Raw genomic sequence first — 17992 nt, 5'->3', positions numbered from 1 at the left:
TTTCTGACAGTTTGCCTTCCTATGTACAATTTGTCTATAGGGAGAAAACTTTCAGTTAAGGCTGATGGGCCTGCCCTATAAAACTGACAGTAATATTTACAGTAGTAAATTTACAAGTGACTATCACTATTAATATCATCCTTATCATTATCACCAATATTACGTTCTTACTATAGTCCAAATACTATTTATTACATTCTTACTATAGTCCCAATACTCTATCTTGTCCAGTCTTCACAATAACTACAATAGGTAGAGCATCGTCTTTATTTTACGGAGGAGAAAACTGAATCTTAGCGAGGGCAAGTAGTTGTTCAATCTCAAAGCTAGTAAGTGGCAAAGCCAGGCCAGTCTGGGTCTATCACCCATGCTCTTTTTTATTGGGTTTGTAAGGCACGAGTCAGTGCCCCTGAGTGCAGTTGGTCTGGAAGCACTGGCAAGACTCATGCAGGCCTCTCCAAGAACCAAGCTTTGGATCATGCCAAATTTACTAATTTGCAACACCCTGTGCAGCTTCTTGGTAGACAGCTGGCCTTGCTACAGAGAAGTTCCCATGTGGCCATCAAAACCTACCAGAAACTTTTACAACTGCAATTTTAAATAAAATCTCAGGGTGATATTTTGATCTAAAAAGATGAAACCATTTTAGGTTATTATTTTAAAGTTTACCTGGAATAAACATTCATTCATTCATTCATTTCATCATTTCACAGCTACTTCTCCCCATCATAGGTCAGACAGTAAGAGGCCCTCTGGTCCTGCAGGTTCTCCTAGGCAGGGTGTGAGAGCCTGTACAGCCACGTAAGTCTCATCCCTTTGGGGCCTCTTTAGCAAAGACTGGAGTTCTAGAAGCTCAGGAACTCTGGCCCTTTCTTCTATTTGGTTTTTGGGATTCTCGAGAAAGGAGGGGTGACTGTAACCAAACATTTAAAGAAAGTGGTAAATTCTAGTAGCAGAGTATAGTTTCCAGACGTCATCATCTTTAATTTGATCTCACAAAGCAACCTGTAAGGTGGGGAATTTTATTCCCATTGTATAAATTAACACAGAGTTTGTCCTAAGACACCCAAGTATGGTAGACAGTGCAATTCTGACTTCAAAGCCTAAACTCATTTTACTCCCATGATACTCTTGTCTCAGTCTTTGATGTTCTCCTGACTTCTACACACCCTCCTGCCCTCCCTCTCCTCTGTGGTCCCAGGGGCTCAATCACACTTGCTCGATGCCCTTTCCTTTCTCCAGAGCACTTCACCCACCTCAGCCACTCATCCTGTTCACTTCTCTCCCCTTCTCCTTTCTCTGCCATCCTTTTTGCCTTTGCATTCCTCTAACAAGTCCAAAGCTGGGAGACTGGAGAACAGTATATATTTTGACTAATTTCCATTAACATTAAAATGATATTTACCTCCCTCACCTTCACAAAAGTATTAATTTTTAAAAAGTTTTTATAGACGAGTTTCACTCTGTTGCTCAGGCTGGACTCAAACTCCTGGGCTCAAGATATCCTCCTACCTCAGCCTCCTGAGCAGCTGGGTCTACAGCTGCATGCCACCATGCTCAGCTAAAAGTATTTTTAAAGAAGTCCCTTATAAATCCTAATTTACTTCTGTAAATAACTTCTTCTTGTAAAAATTATTACTAAAAATTTGGAAAAAAATATAAAGAGCTTATAAAAGTCACCATAATTCAGAGAAGATGAGTAAAAATGTTCAATGCATTCTTTCGAATTAATTTTCTGCATCATTTATACATAACTGTTATTGTTCTCCTTGTATAACTTGGTGTCCCACATTTTTCCATTTAACAATGAAGTATCTTCAATTGGTAGAATATGTATTACTATGTAAAGAATTTCCCGGGTAAATAACGGATTCTCTGGTGCAGAGAAATTATATGCAGACAATAAAAGCGAACAGAAGCACCTAGGTCTTCCTGGGTTCCAGATCCAGGCTGAGAGGTCCTTGGTGGATTTTTGAACATGTTCTTTACCCTACCCAGTCCCTTCTGCTCTCCTCCCACAGCTGGCCATAGCGGTGGTCTACCTATTCCTCTCTTGAATTCAGTCTATCCCTCACTCACTCCTCCCACCCTCCATACTGAAGTTGAACCAGGACAGTCTCTTTGTCCCTCCAGTTCTGGACAATGATTGACTGGTTGGCCCCTAGAATTCTACATTGGTCCCAAAGTGAAACATCCTTTTGTAACAAGCCCCAATCACAGGAAAATCATTTCCTATCTTTTACTTCCTTTTTCTTACATTCTAAGAAAACCCTTGTCACCTATTGGTTTATGTCTTGAAATCTGGGAGTGGGAAGGAAGTTAACAAGATCAGGCACATTCAGCAAAGCTGACCCCCTCAGCTATAAACTCAAATTAGTTCATGCAAACTCTTTCTCTGGCCTTTCTTACTTCTAGAAAAAATTCTAGCCGGGCACAGTGGCCTGTTATCCCAGCACTTTGGGAGGCTGAGATGGGTGGATCACAAGGTCAGGAGTTCAAGACCAGCCTGGCCAAGATGGTGAAACCCCATCTCTACTAAATATACAAAAATTAGCCAGGCATGGTGGTAGACACCTGTAATCTCAGCTACTCGGAAGGCTGAGACAGGAGAATTGCTTGAACCCAGAAGACGGAGGTTGCAGTGAGCCAAGATCGCACCATTGCACTCTAGCCTGGGTGACAGAGTGAGACTCCATCTCAAAAAAAAAAAAAAAAAAAAAAAAAAGTCAGAGGGAACTCTTGTCAATTCAAGGCAAAAATTTTGGAGGGGTATATTGTAAAAGTCCCTCTCTCCACCAGGTTTGGGGAACATATGTTCCCAGCATATGAAGGAAAGGTCAAGTTTGCTACAAATTCTTTTTTTTTTTTTAAACGCTGTATGTATAGAAAGCATCTGGATGCCTCCTACTGTGAGAAGGCTTTGGATAGGCACAGAGATTTCTTAACCAGTTAAGTTACATAGCAGATGTGAGATTTTTGTCTCAGAACCAAAAAAAGTGTTGGCATTTCACATACTCAGTTGAATATCAAGTGACACCTACCTAGAACCCTTAATCTTAAGTTATTCTCACTTTTTAAGGAAAGAAATAAACCATTCTCTTTCTCTCTAATAGGGCAACCTAGTTATTGGATGCTTCAAAATATTTTAGATCATATTTTATTTCTAAATGAATTCTTGGGGTCAAAATTGAAATATAATTAATAAATATTCATTCTCCTAATTCCTTACAATGAAAGGAATGTAAATGGTAAACGTCAGTGAAACTAATTATAAACAGCGATACTTCATCTTATTCTTTAAGATAATAATGCAGGTCAGGCACAGTAGCTCGTGCCTGTAATTCCAGAACTTTGGGAGACTGAGGTGGTAGATCACCGGAGGTCAGGAGTTGGAGATCAGCTTGGCCAACCTGGTGAAATCCCATCTTAGCCAGGTGTGGTGGAGCAATCTGTGGCAGGAGAATCACTTGAACCTGGGAGGCAGAGGTTGCAGTGAGACGAGATTGTGCCACTGTACTCCAGCTTGGGCAACAGAGTAACACTCTGTCTCAAAAAAAAAAAGGTAAGAATGCATATACATATTCATGTATAACTGTATTTCACATAAAATTTATAATAAGATCCTCAGAATAGTATTGTTGAGGATATAGATAAGAAAACATGTTCACAGAGTTTGTAACTAGCTCACTCTATTAGGTAGTTTATGAGAAACTGGGTTTTCTGAGTGTTTTTATAGTTTTCTTTCAAGATATGCTATCTCATAAACAATCTATTATAGTTGACAAGAGATAGGCTAAAAAATGTATAAGATCACATAAATTTGAGAGACAGTAGGTTAAACAATATTAAACAGAGTGGTTTTCCTCCATCTTTAATTAGCTATTATGTTGTTAAACATCTTCAACGGTGGTATATAATACACAGTGATTTCCATGTTCATTTGAACAGGTGCCATTTTTTTCTTTTTTAAATGGAGAACTAGGTCTAAGTGGCCATAGGATTCACTTTGAATATGCAAGCTTATGGGAACACTTTTAAACATTAAACCAATTCAATAAATCTATGGTAAGAAAATTATCCAAAATATGGAGAATTCTATACTACAAAGTACATGGTTCATTATGAAAAGATATGGAAATAACTTAAATGCTCAACAAGAGAGAAATGGTTACGAAAATTATGGCAGTCAATAAAATATCACATAACTAATAATAATGATAGGGTGGACACAGTGATAATGAGTAAAAATTATAATCTATCTTAACTGAAAAAGTGGTGGATTTTTACAATGATTACAGCTATGTAAAGAAACAGACCTGCAGAAAGAAATAGAAAGAAAAATACCAAAATGTTAACATTAATTATAATAGGGTTATACATTGTAAAATTTTTGCTTTTCTTTCTCTGTATTTTCTATGTAGTCTATGAAAGACTTTACTACTAGATCAGTCAATGCTATCCTGTCTTACCATGCAGAGGGACATTTGGAACAGTCTCTGAATGTCCAGTTTAAGAGTTTCTCCCAGAGACTGAGTCATTTCTGGGTGGGCGGTAGGACTGGAAATTAAGTCAGGGTTCCCTATGGAATCAGTGGTTGGTTAGCTCAGAACGTTGCTCTTCGGTGAGTTTTTTTCCTTCCCTTGACTGCTGTCCCCCTATTTAACCTAAAATGTACAACTATGATGTTGTACACAGTGTAATGAATAGAACCAGATCTTTCTGAGTAGATCACTGAGCCCAGCCATTGGTCCTACAGGGAAATGTCTCTGGACAGGCACTCTACTGACTGGGACCCAAGAGTGCCATTTCATAATTATTGAGACACACTTAGGAAGGATACGCATAGGGGTTAAGAACATGGTCTTTGGAGTCTGACAGTTCTAGATTTGAACCCCAGCTCTACCACTGAGAGTAGCTGTTTGGCCTTGGGAAAATTCTTTAACTTTTCATACCCTCATTTTCTGCATCTGCAAATTGGGAAAATACTCTGTACCTAATAAAGTCATTTAAAAGATTAAATGATATAACATGTGCAAAGGGCTTAGTAATGTGTCAAATAGTCAATAATGATAGCTAACTATAATTATTAGCTGCTATGATCATAGCTCTTCCATATTTTAAAGTGCTACTGTATGTTAAAGATGTATGTTTCTTTGCATTTTTCCTGAAGTCTATAAAATGTTTTCATTAATTAAAAGCAAACCAATTAGGAAAGGACTACTCTATTTTATGGATAAGCCAGCTGGGGGGTGGGTCATTTATTATTACTCCTGATTTGTTGGCTTTTGAAGCTCCTTAGATTCCACATCCATATTAGTTGGATCCTGATTTCAATAATCCAGCCTCAAAGAATCCCATCCAGTTAGTGAGGCAAGTTATTCCTGTCCTGAAACCACACAGATCCCTGTAAACTGAGTTCCTGTTCTTTCTCTGTTTGATTTCTTAAAATAGTTTCTGAAGATTTTAACCACAACTGAATCAAAACTAACCAGCCTGTAATTTCCTTGTATGTCCCTATGGCCTTTCCTTTAAAACAACACACACACACACACACACACACACACACACACACACACACACACACGGCATTACATTGGCTGGTTTCCAGTGTTTTGGAATTTTGACTGGAGGAAACTGGAAGGTGTCTGTGAAAGCTGCTCTCATTTCTCTTTGTCCCTCTTTTGCAGGAGGCTCTGGGTTGCTTGTGGCTTAATCATAGCTTATTATCAAATGTAGGCACTTTTAATCTTGAATTGTTTTAAGAACAGTTTACCAGCGTTACAGAAAGTTTCCCTAGTTCTTTACCAAGTATCTTCCTTCTCTTCAATTCTAGTACATCAGAAAATAAGGCAATTTGTACTATGCATATTAACTAGCAAGAGAAAGAATTGTTCTTTTATAGAAAAGACATGCTTTCTAAAAACATCTAATGAAATATGGACGACTTATTTGAATTCATAAATTAAAAGCACAGTTGGAAGATATTTGGATTTTCTCCCAAAACCTGTACAAACATTCTGAAATCAATACAGAGGAACATAAGACTAGATTTTATTTGGCCAATTATTTAAATGGTTAATGTCTTTTTGTATTGTAGCTCTTTTTCATTTTTTTTTTTTTATTATCAAGTGTTTTCTTTTAGTTGAATTCTCAAAATATTTGGGTTCAAAATTGTTCTGACTTTAAATGTGTCCACAAAAGTTGGAGCTAAAAAGAAACAAAAATATGAGTAGATATATAATATTTAGATAATGACTACATTAAAATGGATCAGAATGAAAACCAAATAATTTATTTTAAAATTATAAGGAACATGATGAGAATATATGTGTTCAGTACATTGCTTCTGTAAACGTTTGTTTCAGTAAATGTTTGTTGAATTAATAAGTTAACAACAGATTGATAATGATAGAAATAAAAATGCAGAGCAAATGTTGAGATAATGATGTAAGAAAAATATATTTCTAAACAAAATACTTTTAAGTTTTAAGATATAATAAAATTGAACTAATTTAGAGTTATTGTGTGAGAAAATCATATTCAAAAGTTCTGAAATGCTAAAATATATTTATGAAAATACAGTACATTTTCTTTATGATATTTATATTTGAAGTTCATCAACAAGGTATTTCCAAATAAATAAATGTTTTCAGATAGATTTAAGTTATTTGCAATTAGAGGCTGGCATTTGCATCCCAGAAATTTACATACTGAAGAACTTAAAACTGTTTTAGAAATATCTTTTCTCATATTTTTTATAATATGAATTATCTAGCAAGCTTTCTTGCAAAGCAGAAAGCAAAAGCAATGTTAAGCATAGTCCAGACTAAAGTGTTATGTTATTAAAAGTAGTGGAGTTGAAAATAATATTTCTTTACTGTATTTGGCAAGTAAAACTATATAATTTACGTTTTTTCCCAAAAGTTTTGATTGATTAAAACAGGATCGAATATATAGTGATACCTTAGAACATTAGAACAGGTACCTAGTCATATTACTTATTTTTGCCCTCACTTTGCCTAAGGTTTTCTATGATTTCTACTATGGGTATTTTTCAAGTACTGATTCTTAAAAATACAATTTCAAAAGTGAAACAGAAGATACAGAGCATTCTTTGAGTTGTACAGATGTAAGCACTTAATTAACCTTTGAAAGACAACATCTACATAGATACATTGACCTAGTTGAAGAGTCAGTCACTCCCCTTATAGAAATTTCAGAATTTCCCTGTTGGTTCTGGAACGATGAAGAGATTAGGTAAAGTCCTCTTTTCTTTATTTCATTTTCTAATCCACAGCATGGTGTCAGTTTTACACACCTTCTGCTTATTTTGTGTATTGGCAAAGTCCTTGGCTGACAAGCATAAACCTTGATTGTTTCAACCGACCTCTTAGGCAGTGTTGTTGAAATGAACCCCAGTGATATCATCCCACAAACAAGTGCTTTCATCTCTTCCAAGAATATTTTCCTGATTATAGTCCATTTCAATCAGTTTTCATCAATTTATTTAACACTTACTCATATGGTTGTGACTCAGAGATTTGGGGTTGGTGTTTTGGGAACCCAAAATAATGGAGACATCATATTAGATTATGTAATCATTGGCTCCTAATTGCTCAAAAGCTCTCTTACTGTATCTAATACTTAAAAGAAAATAAAAACTCTAAGGTTCATGCCCCAATTGCCCAGAACTGTCAAATTTTCAACAAATAAATTAGGATTGTTTCCATATATTTAGAGCCTCTTACTTGTACTATTACAGTTCACATTTCAAAGAAACGCTGAGTAAAATAATGGTGCAAAAATATTTTTATATTGTTACAAGCTTTAAAACCTTTTTCTAAGCTACTAGGGTATTTTATTTGTTTTTACTTCAAATTCATTAACTGAAATCTACAGTCTACTCCTATAATAAACAATTAATGACCTAATAAGTGGCAAACAAGTAAATTGATGCTCTTTAGCACACTATTTTCTAAGTGCTGTGGGAAAGGGCAAAGCAAACAGAAAGTCCAGAAATTTTTGTAAGAATCACAGTCTACTTTTTTATAATTCAGATTCCCATATGGCATTGGAATTTAAAACAGGCAAGAAGAGAGGTTTCTATATTAGTTTCAAATTTTCCAATTTTTCTTCTGCCAAGTCTTAACTAGCCTGAGTATTTCTTAAGGTACAACTCCCCCGACACAATGGAAAGAGTTTCATTAGATAGAAAACTATACTATCAGTTGTGTTAATGTGAGTAGAATTTTTCTGGGCACAATATATGCCACCTAATAAGAAGCTATATGGGAAATAGCTCTGAAAACCGTAAAGTTCTATATTGAAAATACAAGGTGGCATTATTTTTTTCTACAATTACATTGTTAAGAGTCCAATTCAAATAGGAAACCTAGATTCTGGGGGTCTTGCAAAGGTGAAGAAGGCATTATTGGAACATTTTTCTCTTTTTTCTTCCATGAATTGGTTTTACCTTTTCCACCTAAAGGCATAAAGAAATAACTTCACGTGCAAATCCATTTCTCTCTCTCTCACACACACACACACACACACACACACACACACACACACACACATTACATATGTACATACTGAAGCACTGGGCTTTCCAAACATAATTCAGCATGATTCAGAAAATAAGAAAAACATCCTAATTTGGGTCATGATGATAACAAATGGATTTGAACCTGGTATCAGTTTGCTAATAGCATTTTAAAATATTTTTCATATGCAAATATGAGTCTTCGGAAAACACACAGATTGATTTCTATAAGCAAATTAAATGAAAAATCCAGGTATGAAGAAATTATCAGATGTATAATAAAGGAGTAGAAATGATAGACTGATCCTGAAATATTCAGATCATTATGAAGGTGCAGATGTGCATATTATTTTAAAAGCCACTTCTATAGTGTATCATACAAACTATCTTAAATAGTTAGACCCGTTCCCCCAAACTGTCCTTTTTATATTTAGTTTTCCTGACTCCCTGTCTCTTCCCTGGGTCCCTTCTTGGCTACAACTTTATTATATAGATATACTGCCATAGAAACAATCTTGGGCACATGCTCTGAATATTGTTACTTTCATATTTTAGGGAACTATTTTTAATGGGTTTATCATAATTCCTCTAGATCTTTGGACAGCCTTTTCTCTAAAAAGTTGAGGTGACAGCCAAATTTGCCAGGTAACATTTAATGGTAGGCTTAAGAAGAGAGGAAGTGCCCCTGGAGAAACCTGGCTCCATTTCATTCACCACTTGCCCTCTTTAGAAAACCCACCACATCGTACAGTACCTTCTTTTCACTTTCCCGTCGCTGTTGGTCCTTAAATTTAATCTGGAGAAGTTGAAATTTCAAGAGTTTCCCTATCAGTGGTAAGGTTAATTTCTCTCCGCTATCCATAATTGCTTTTGCTGCCATTAATACCTATACAGAAACACAATTAGAAAAAGCGATGTTTTATAACTTTTGGCACAGTCTGTCAGTGATGAAAAGATGAAAAGGAAATTTTATATTTTCTATTATTTGTCCTGCTGGAAAGATATCTCATTGTTCGCTAAAAGAAAGTTAGGGAAAAAATGTCCGAATGTCACAGAGAGGGGCATTTACCCTCTACTTTAAATTGGATTGTCTGAATATTGACTTCTTTTTCCAGAAAGGCAGAGTGCTTCCCACAGTGGTGTTAGGCTCAGACTCCAGAAAAGGGGTAGAGAAGAGATAGGCGTGGCTCCATTTTAGGATGACTGATAGGGTGATTCATGCTACAGAAAGTCTATTGTTGCTTGGCGTAGCCAGTAGTCCAAACTGTCAAACTTTGACTTATTAGGACATTATAAATTAAACAGGGTTTTATAATAGTGGAAATGACTATGTTAGCAGTCTTTTATTTCTTTGTAACTAAATTCAAATGAAAGATAAAAGCTTCTTGACACAAAGGCGCCATATGCATGCTGCTCCCCTTTGCAACCTAATGTTGATCATGTTGGTATGCAGCCTAATTGGGGTGAAATAAGGTTATTCAGTTTTCTTTGGGTGACGACAGCCACTAGGAACATACAGCTGTATTGTCCAGATGTGTGGCACTGACAGCCTGTTTTATGACTGTGTTTTTTACAGCTTGTTTCCCCTAAATTTCACACAACTGTCTAACATCTGGGCCCTTTTCCTTGGAGCCCTATAACCACTTTATTTACTGCAAAAAAAATAAAATCACGTAAAATATACCATAAAAAGTTGTTACGTGTTTCTCTTTATTCATGTTGTCTCCCTAATAAAGTTCACCTCTGCCTGAAGCACTGTCACAGAAGTAATCTAGTTGAAGTATTTTTTGACTTTTGTTTTTAAGCAAGCATCATATTTATTTATAACCTTGGGATGAATTAGGTGTTACTTAAATGTTCTGACATGTTGCTTTTTTCCCCCCTTGGAGTAATCACTCCTGGGGCGCATATGGTGTCAATTTCAGACCCTCGGTCTCAGACAATGACTGTGCACACTGAATCTCATGGAGCTGTGTCTTGTCTGAGCTTTTGGTCAGGGCTTTCCTGACCAGTCCAGTTCCTTTTGACTTTTTATTTCGCCAAGGGAACTAGCCGGAAGAAAGGGAGGTACCTATTTTCATCTAACTGCAGAAGGCTCTATGGATTACCATGTGCCAAAATGTAACTGGACCCCTTAGAGACCACATTGGGGTTTCCCGCATTGCATCACAGAAGGGGAAAGCCAGAGAAAGGATTCCTCTAAAGCTGCCTTTTCTAAAAACCAAAGGAACTAACCGAGTGTCAGACGTCTGCATGTGTCGAAGCGAGCACTCTGTAGGAAATACAGCGCTTTGCTTTTTATGGCACTTCTGCTCCTGCTAACACGATTTAGGGAAAGGGACATAATGGCTGTGATTTCTGGGAGCCAAAAGACGTAACAATACACCTGCAGAACCTCGCCATTTAATGATGACCAGATCCCACATGGAAGGATCCTAAGGGGATGGTAGGTCAGGCATTTACTGTAAAGTGAAAGTTGTCCAACTGGGTCCAAACCCAAGGGTAGATGTCAATATTTGGGATTGCATTTTTTAGTGCCAGCTAATTAGTGTGCTGACAATCAGGCTCTGTGACATCTGGTTCAAAATACTCAAATGTGGATTTTTAACGCTCATGGAAATCTAGCATGGGGTGTTTCCCTTTAATACAAAGATAATGACAGCACTGAAGGGAAGTCACCACTGAAGAGGGTTAGGCCAGCATGGTTGTGGGGTCTCTTTTCCTGATGACCTGTGAAAACAGGATATTCATCTATGTCTGGGGGGTTTGGGTGAAGCCTGCCAGGTGTCATGGCGTTGGATGGGATGTCTGTGGAGGTGATTCCTCTAAGAGTCTATGAATGTTATCTCAGTGTATTAAGATGTACTCAAAGCATAACAAAACATCCTGAAAGAAAAGTATTTTGCAGTCCATAAAAATTATTACTGGTTTGTCTAAAACTATCTGTAGAGTGCTGGTTTGAAACAAAAATCCAGCACAGCATCAAAGTAAACAGTGAGGTCCTGCTCTGACGTGGGAGACAGGTGATGAGAGGCTTCACCAGTTTGCCGAGCACCCATGCTCTCATGGCATACAGACAAAGAAAGAGAGAGCAGTGATGGGCAGGCAGCCTTGAGGAGTGCCCTGGGCAGTGTCCTCCTCCCGAGCTGCCCTGGGGCAGCCCACATGGAGGCAGACTAGATGCCCCACACCCTGCTCAAAGGCACAGCCTGCCCCTGGCACCATTAGGAATGGCAGAGGCTGGGCATACTTGGCCTCCCGCAGGGTTGCTCTGAAAAGGCCTGACTCTTTAAATCCGACTTTCTTTCTGTGCGTCCCCCAAAGGGAAGGATATTGTGAATCATTGGAATAATTAATGAAAATGAATGTCTCTGTTGAACTCAAAATCTGAGACAACATTTTCATGGTATGTGAGTCATTCCTAAGAGAGGTAGAGAAAGAAAAATATTTACAAATTGATTTCCATTCAAAATTCTTTCTTCTCGTGCCCCACAATTCACAATTCTACCCAATCAGTAGCCAGTAGTTTGGTCTCAGATGAAAAACAAATCTTTCAGGAATCTTTGTTTGAAGGACAAGTTTTTGACGGAAGAAAAAATTAAAGAGACAGACTTTAAGAGGAAATGTACCTTTTCACGTAACGTCTCCAAAGGCTTCTTCTCCCTGGCCTTAGTAGTATTAATTAAAAGAATAATCAAATCTTCAACATTGCAGCGCTGTAAAGATTATTTGTCCATCATCTACAGTCAAAATATGTGTGTGTATCTGTGCATGTGTGTGTGTGTGTGTGTGCACTGGGAGGTGAGCTGACTGGGGCTATAGGTATTGGGGGGATGACAGACGTAAGAGGACGTGGGAGCAGAGAGCTGGCAGTGGTTGGGGAGTAATCAGGCAAAAATCTAAGTTTCCAGAACGAGGCAGGAAAACAGTCCTGAGTGGGTTAAAACCTTAGTGCTCTTCAAGCCAAAATGCCAAGTAAATGTGCCTGGCATGAATCAAAAACTCAAAGAAAGCATGAGTCTTATGGGCAAATGAGACTTATTAAAATGGAGAAAACTGTTGGAAGGCAAGGCCCGTGTCTCCTGGACCTCATCAGGTCAGCTCTCCAGGCAGAGAGGCCACCAGGACCAGAGGGAGGCTCTAGGCTGAATGACCAAATGTCACTCAGTTCCGGGAATGGTTGGTGAAGGAGGAAATCTTCAGGTAGTGCAGATGATGCAGGAAGCCACTCTTATGTTTTATGACGTGAAGATTTTTAAAGGGTCTAGATGCTCTTTTTCTGTTAGGGAGCTTGTAATTCTGTACACACTGAGAAATAAAAACACTTCCTTTATCGCTGACCTGGCTCAAAGACTTACATCATATTTACTATCTAATGATTTTATCCAACAAAAATATACCACATGAGCCCAATTCTTTCCTTGCCTGGGGATCAGGTCTACCTACAGACACTAGGGTCCTCTCTCCCTTCTAACCATTCCTCCTCTCTCTAGTACCTTCCTACATTAGTAAACACAAACATTTGCCTGCTCAATGCTTAGAATTGCCCCAGGAGCACTCATGGAAACCAAATGTATGCATAAATCCATGTGTGTGCATATGTATATACATATGCACATTTATACATACATGCATATATGTGCATATATAAGATAGATAGATAGATAGATAGATAGATAGATAGATAGATAGATAGATAGATAGATAGAATAAACTCCCATGAAGGCTGCTGCATAATTTCCCTTGTGTGTTTACAAGAAGTCATATGAAGCAGCTTCAATCATTGCTTAACCTGCTGGATATTCAATCCCAAGTGAATTCTGAAGTTGCCTGAAAATCTGGATCTGCATTTCTCTTGCCTGGAACAGGTTAAGGGAGTGAGGTGGTGGAGGAAAGGGCAAGCTGGGGTTCTGTGAAGCAGAGAAAAGAGGGGTGGTAGAAGAGAGATGATCTGGGAGAGAACTTTCCCTCCAGGAACTCCAAATATCAACCAGTTTCCCTAAAATAATTCTTTGGCTTCAGGGACTTTCTTGGAGGCCCATGGTGGGTATTGCAGTAACTGTAAAAATTCACAAAATACGACTTCATATTTAACCTAGTTTTGGGAGGCGAATGACTTAGGATTGCGCTGGATATATAAAGACCTCAGCAAACAGAAGCAGAATCTATAAGCTAGATCTTGACTCAGTTCAGGCTAGCACAAGGCTGAGCAAACAGGCTTTCAACACACATTCTTTTGGGTAGCTCATTTCTCTAAAATATGATTGATTAAATAAAGTAAGAGTATAATGGTCCTTTATCACAGTAAAAAGTATATACACATATATGTATATTCAAACACAAATAGGATTACACTATTCATATTAAGTGGTTTCTGGTTTGCGTTTTTTACATAAAAATACATCCAGGACAGCATTCTGTGCTGATACGTTTTGCTTATGTATACGGTTTTTAACAAATAGCATACTCTTCTATTGTGTGGGTGTTTGCTCACTTATTTAACTAGTTCCCAATTGATGAACATTTAAACAATTTCAGTTTTCCTTTTTTTCTATGAAGTGCATGTGTGATTTTGTTAGTAGCATTTTTGTCCCCACCAAAACTATATGAAAGGGTCTGTTCCCCCACTTCCCATATAAACAATGAGTATTCTCCAAATTTTGTCAATATCAGTGCTAATAGTTTTTCTGTGATGATGGAAATATTCATTATCTGTAGTATACAATATGGTAGCTACTAAACCACATGTGATATTGAGTTCTTTAATATCGTTAGTGAGATTAAGAAAACAAATTTTTTATTTTGTTTTTAATTGATTAAAATTAAAATTAATGTGGAAATAGCCACAAGTGGCTAGTGACTATTGTTTTGGTCAGAGAAGGTCTACATGATAGGGAAAAGTGAAATATAGTATTTCATTTAAAATTATATTCATTTAATCATCCCATCATTTTATCCCTCTTATTTTATTCCCAAGCTGAAGGATACCTTTTCAGCACCATTGTTGGCAAATTTTATTAATGCAGGAGATGCTTACATACATGTATTGAGTAACAGTGGTGTACTCAGATTTACATAGTGCTGAAGGTGAGGAGTAAGGAAAATCTATGGCTTCCAAGGTAAGATATTGCTTGTGGCCATACAAGAAATTTGTCTTTGTATGGATTTACATAAACAGGGCTGGTATGGGGCAAGAATAGGAGGAATGAAGAATTTCCTTCTGACTCCTTTCTGTTACCTTTTAAAATCCCTCTGTCACACCCCTCCCACTTCTAGCGACTAGATGCCTTTTTGCTTTCTAAATCCTTCCTGCCATGAAAATAGAAAATATTTAACTTGGTAGCTCACTTTGAACAAAATTTATTTATACCAGTAGTTTAGCTATATTTTGAGGTTTTTATTTCTTATTATAGAATGAAAGGGACTAGTGACTGATGAAATAATTTCAGGCAATAATTAACAGGTGTGGCAGTTTAGAATTTAGGGTAAGAGGTAATCTGGAAATTTGAAATGCCTAAGTCTGGCTTTGGGTGAACATAGTTTTGGTGTTTGTGGTGCTCGTAGGCCAGGGTTGAGAGTAGCACCCCTGGGCTTCCCTGCCTGGAGTTGCTGTTATGCTCCAGGACTAGGTTATTCAGGAGAAAGCCTCTGAAGGGAAAATGGAACTCCCGCTCCAGCCAAGCTCATAGGAGGATAAGCATCAGAGAGGGTGGGTGGGTGACTGAACAAAGGGGAGGCAGCAACTCTGTATTGTGGGAGAGGAGTAAGGGCAAAAGAAACCCACTCTGGCAAGTAAGATCTGGGACCTATCTATGTGCGCCTGCGTATGATGCGTGTGGGCATCTGGTGTGTGACTTTTGTGGTATGTATCAGGGGGTCCCATCCCCCGGTTAGGACCAGTTCCTAACCTGTCCATGGCCTGTTAGGAACTGGGCTGCATAGCAGGAGGTGAGTGGCAGGTGAGGGAGCATTACCGCCCAAGCTCTGCCTCCTGTCAGATCAGCGGTGGCATTAGATTCTCATAGGACTGTGGACCCTATTGTGAACTGCGCATGAGGGATCTAGCTGTGTGCTCCTTATGAGGCTCTAATGCCTGATGATCTGAGGTGGAACAGTTTCATCGTGAAATCATCCTGCTTCCCACTCTGTGAAAAAGTTGTCTTCCACAATACCAGCCCCAGGTGCCAAAAAGGTTGGGGACCGCTGGTATACATGAGTGCACATCCATGTGAGCACAAAATTATGTGTATGTGCACAGCTGCTTTTGGGGTTTATTCAGGTTATTAAAATATACTCAATATCTAAAAACTGTCAAAACTGTGATTTGCACATATTGAAGAGTTAATAAAAAGAGAAAAAGATTATGAATATTTTTGGTTGGCATTTTAAAAAGAATACCGATGACTGTTTACCATTTCTATCTCATTATCCTGCAGAACACAAGGGGCTGTTCATTATTAAATTTGTCATATTAAATACATAAAATTTATTCATCATAGTAAGCTGCTGCCATTTGTCCTATCTTTAAAATGTATTGCTTAGGTAGCATGATTGTTTCCTTATGCATTCTGCTTTTATCTTACATCTTGTTATATTTGCTTATATCATCAGAAAGTCACAGGAACTATTGCCACAATGTGTGTGTGTGTGTGTGTTTACAGAATTTTCTGTTTAGAATGAAAGGCTGCATTAGATGGGCCTGATTCTGCATATTTGATGAAAATGATGAAAGAGTAGATAATTTGCAAATGACTGAAAAAGGCTGCATGTATTGAGATGTTCTCACATAAGATTCCAATGGAGAAATTTTGCTCTTTTGGTACAGGAATGATGAATCTGTTGCAGAAGCCGTGACTATGTATGCGCAACTTAATGCGAAAGTACAGGCTCCATTTTCATTCCAGTCTTCCCAGATATCACAGTATGGCCTCAGGTGAGTTACTCATCCATTAAGCCTCATCCTTTTAAAATCTACAGCGGTGGCATGTTGACATTTTGAACCAGGTAATTACCATAGGTTTGTCTGTGCATTATAGGATGTTTAGTGAACCCCTATATTCCACCGAGCTGTGATAACCAAAGGGATCCGCAGACATTGCGGAATGTTCCCTTGGGGGCAAGACTGTCCCGACTGAGAACAGAAAGAACTAAGAAATGAATATGAGTAGTGCTGACCTCATAATTCCATACCCAGAATTAAATGAGATAACCCATGTAAAAACCTTGCACGTGAATGACATATACATGGTAAATGTTCACTGAAGTCAGCACTTACGATTATTCATACATCCAGGGCAGAGCTGGGATTCTTGAAGATCCCACAGCCCAGGCTGGGACAACAGAGAATGGAATGGAGTGAGGAGCAACTGGGCAGTGAGACAGTGACCTGAATTTATTATCAGCTGGCCATAACCTGGCTACCCTTTTTATTTAATCCTTTATCCAGTCTGAAAAGGACAAATCGAGATCTGTTTAGAGAGAAGCAAAGGTAAAAAGAGAATGTGTAAAAATATATTTTGTTACGGCGCAGTGTATAATGGGAAGGATGTAGAGGAAAAATTATGCTATTAATTTCTTCTCAAAAGTGAGATGGAGGAATTCCATAAATAGTGTTCAGTAATTTTACAGCCTCCTTTCCTGTTCCCTCTGCTCCCTTCCCTCCTTCATTCTTTCTGCATTTATTTAGGGCCAGCTATATTGTAGTTATTGCATTACTTGATCCTGTATGTGTCTAGTCTATCCAATTCACATTCTTTAAGTAATGAGTAATTTCCAATGAGGCATAATTGGAAAAACAGCTGGAAGGATAAGGGTAGCAGTGAGGGGGGCTATGGAGAGAAAGAGAAAAGAGGAAAGAAAAAGAACAGGAATGATTGAAACATATTTTCTCACTTTGAGAAGGGGAAAAGAAAATAAGCAATATTAAACTGTCTATACATAAATTTAAAGGTGGCTAAAGACATAGGTTCCATATAGATCATACTGTCTGTCTAACACAAATGGAAAGTTATGAAAGTGCTCAGACCACAGCTTGGTGAGAAATTCATAATGATGATAAATATCTGTAGCAGGTGACTCCTAGATCATTTTCAGCTGTCCACAATTAAACTGGTATCCATCTCTCGACAATGTCAGGGCTGTAAAATAATTCCAGTCATTGGACCCCTTACATCTGTGCTGAAATGAAATAATATTTGGCAGTAACAAGGAGTCACTGAAACTAAATAAACAACCCCTTTCAAGACTACATAAAAGTTGGTAACATAATAACATTTGACAGGGATTAAGACCTCTTTGGGGCTATAAGGAAGTTTCAGAAGCAGCAATAACAAATACATGGAAGGTAGAACAGATCTATGCTTTAACAGACATGTATAATTTAAAATGTAATGAATTTCCTACGGGAGAGGTACATTTTGAACAACCAATACGTGGATGTCAAAAAGCACA

At 37.9% G+C, this 17992-nt stretch overlaps 1 protein-coding gene across 2 annotated transcripts in view; it reads right to left on the bottom strand.

Annotated features, from left to right (window-relative positions):
- The window catches only part of SPAG17 (sperm associated antigen 17), a 251280-nt gene that overhangs the window by 165233 nt on the left and 68055 nt on the right, over positions 1-17992 (bottom strand). For both annotated transcript variants that reach the window (XM_032249593.1, XM_032249592.1), the window contains exon 4: positions 9297-9428. In XM_032249593.1, coding sequence (XP_032105484.1) covers positions 9297-9428 — 132 coding nt within the window. The remainder of the gene's footprint in view (positions 1-9296; positions 9429-17992) is intronic.

The sequence above is a fragment of the Sapajus apella genome, unplaced genomic scaffold, assembly GCF_009761245.1.
Source record: "Sapajus apella isolate SASKATOON/1434 unplaced genomic scaffold, GSC_monkey_1.0 scaffold69, whole genome shotgun sequence".
Taxonomy (NCBI): domain Eukaryota; kingdom Metazoa; phylum Chordata; class Mammalia; order Primates; family Cebidae; genus Sapajus; species Sapajus apella.
This window is presented reverse-complemented; position numbering and strand designations above follow the sequence as displayed.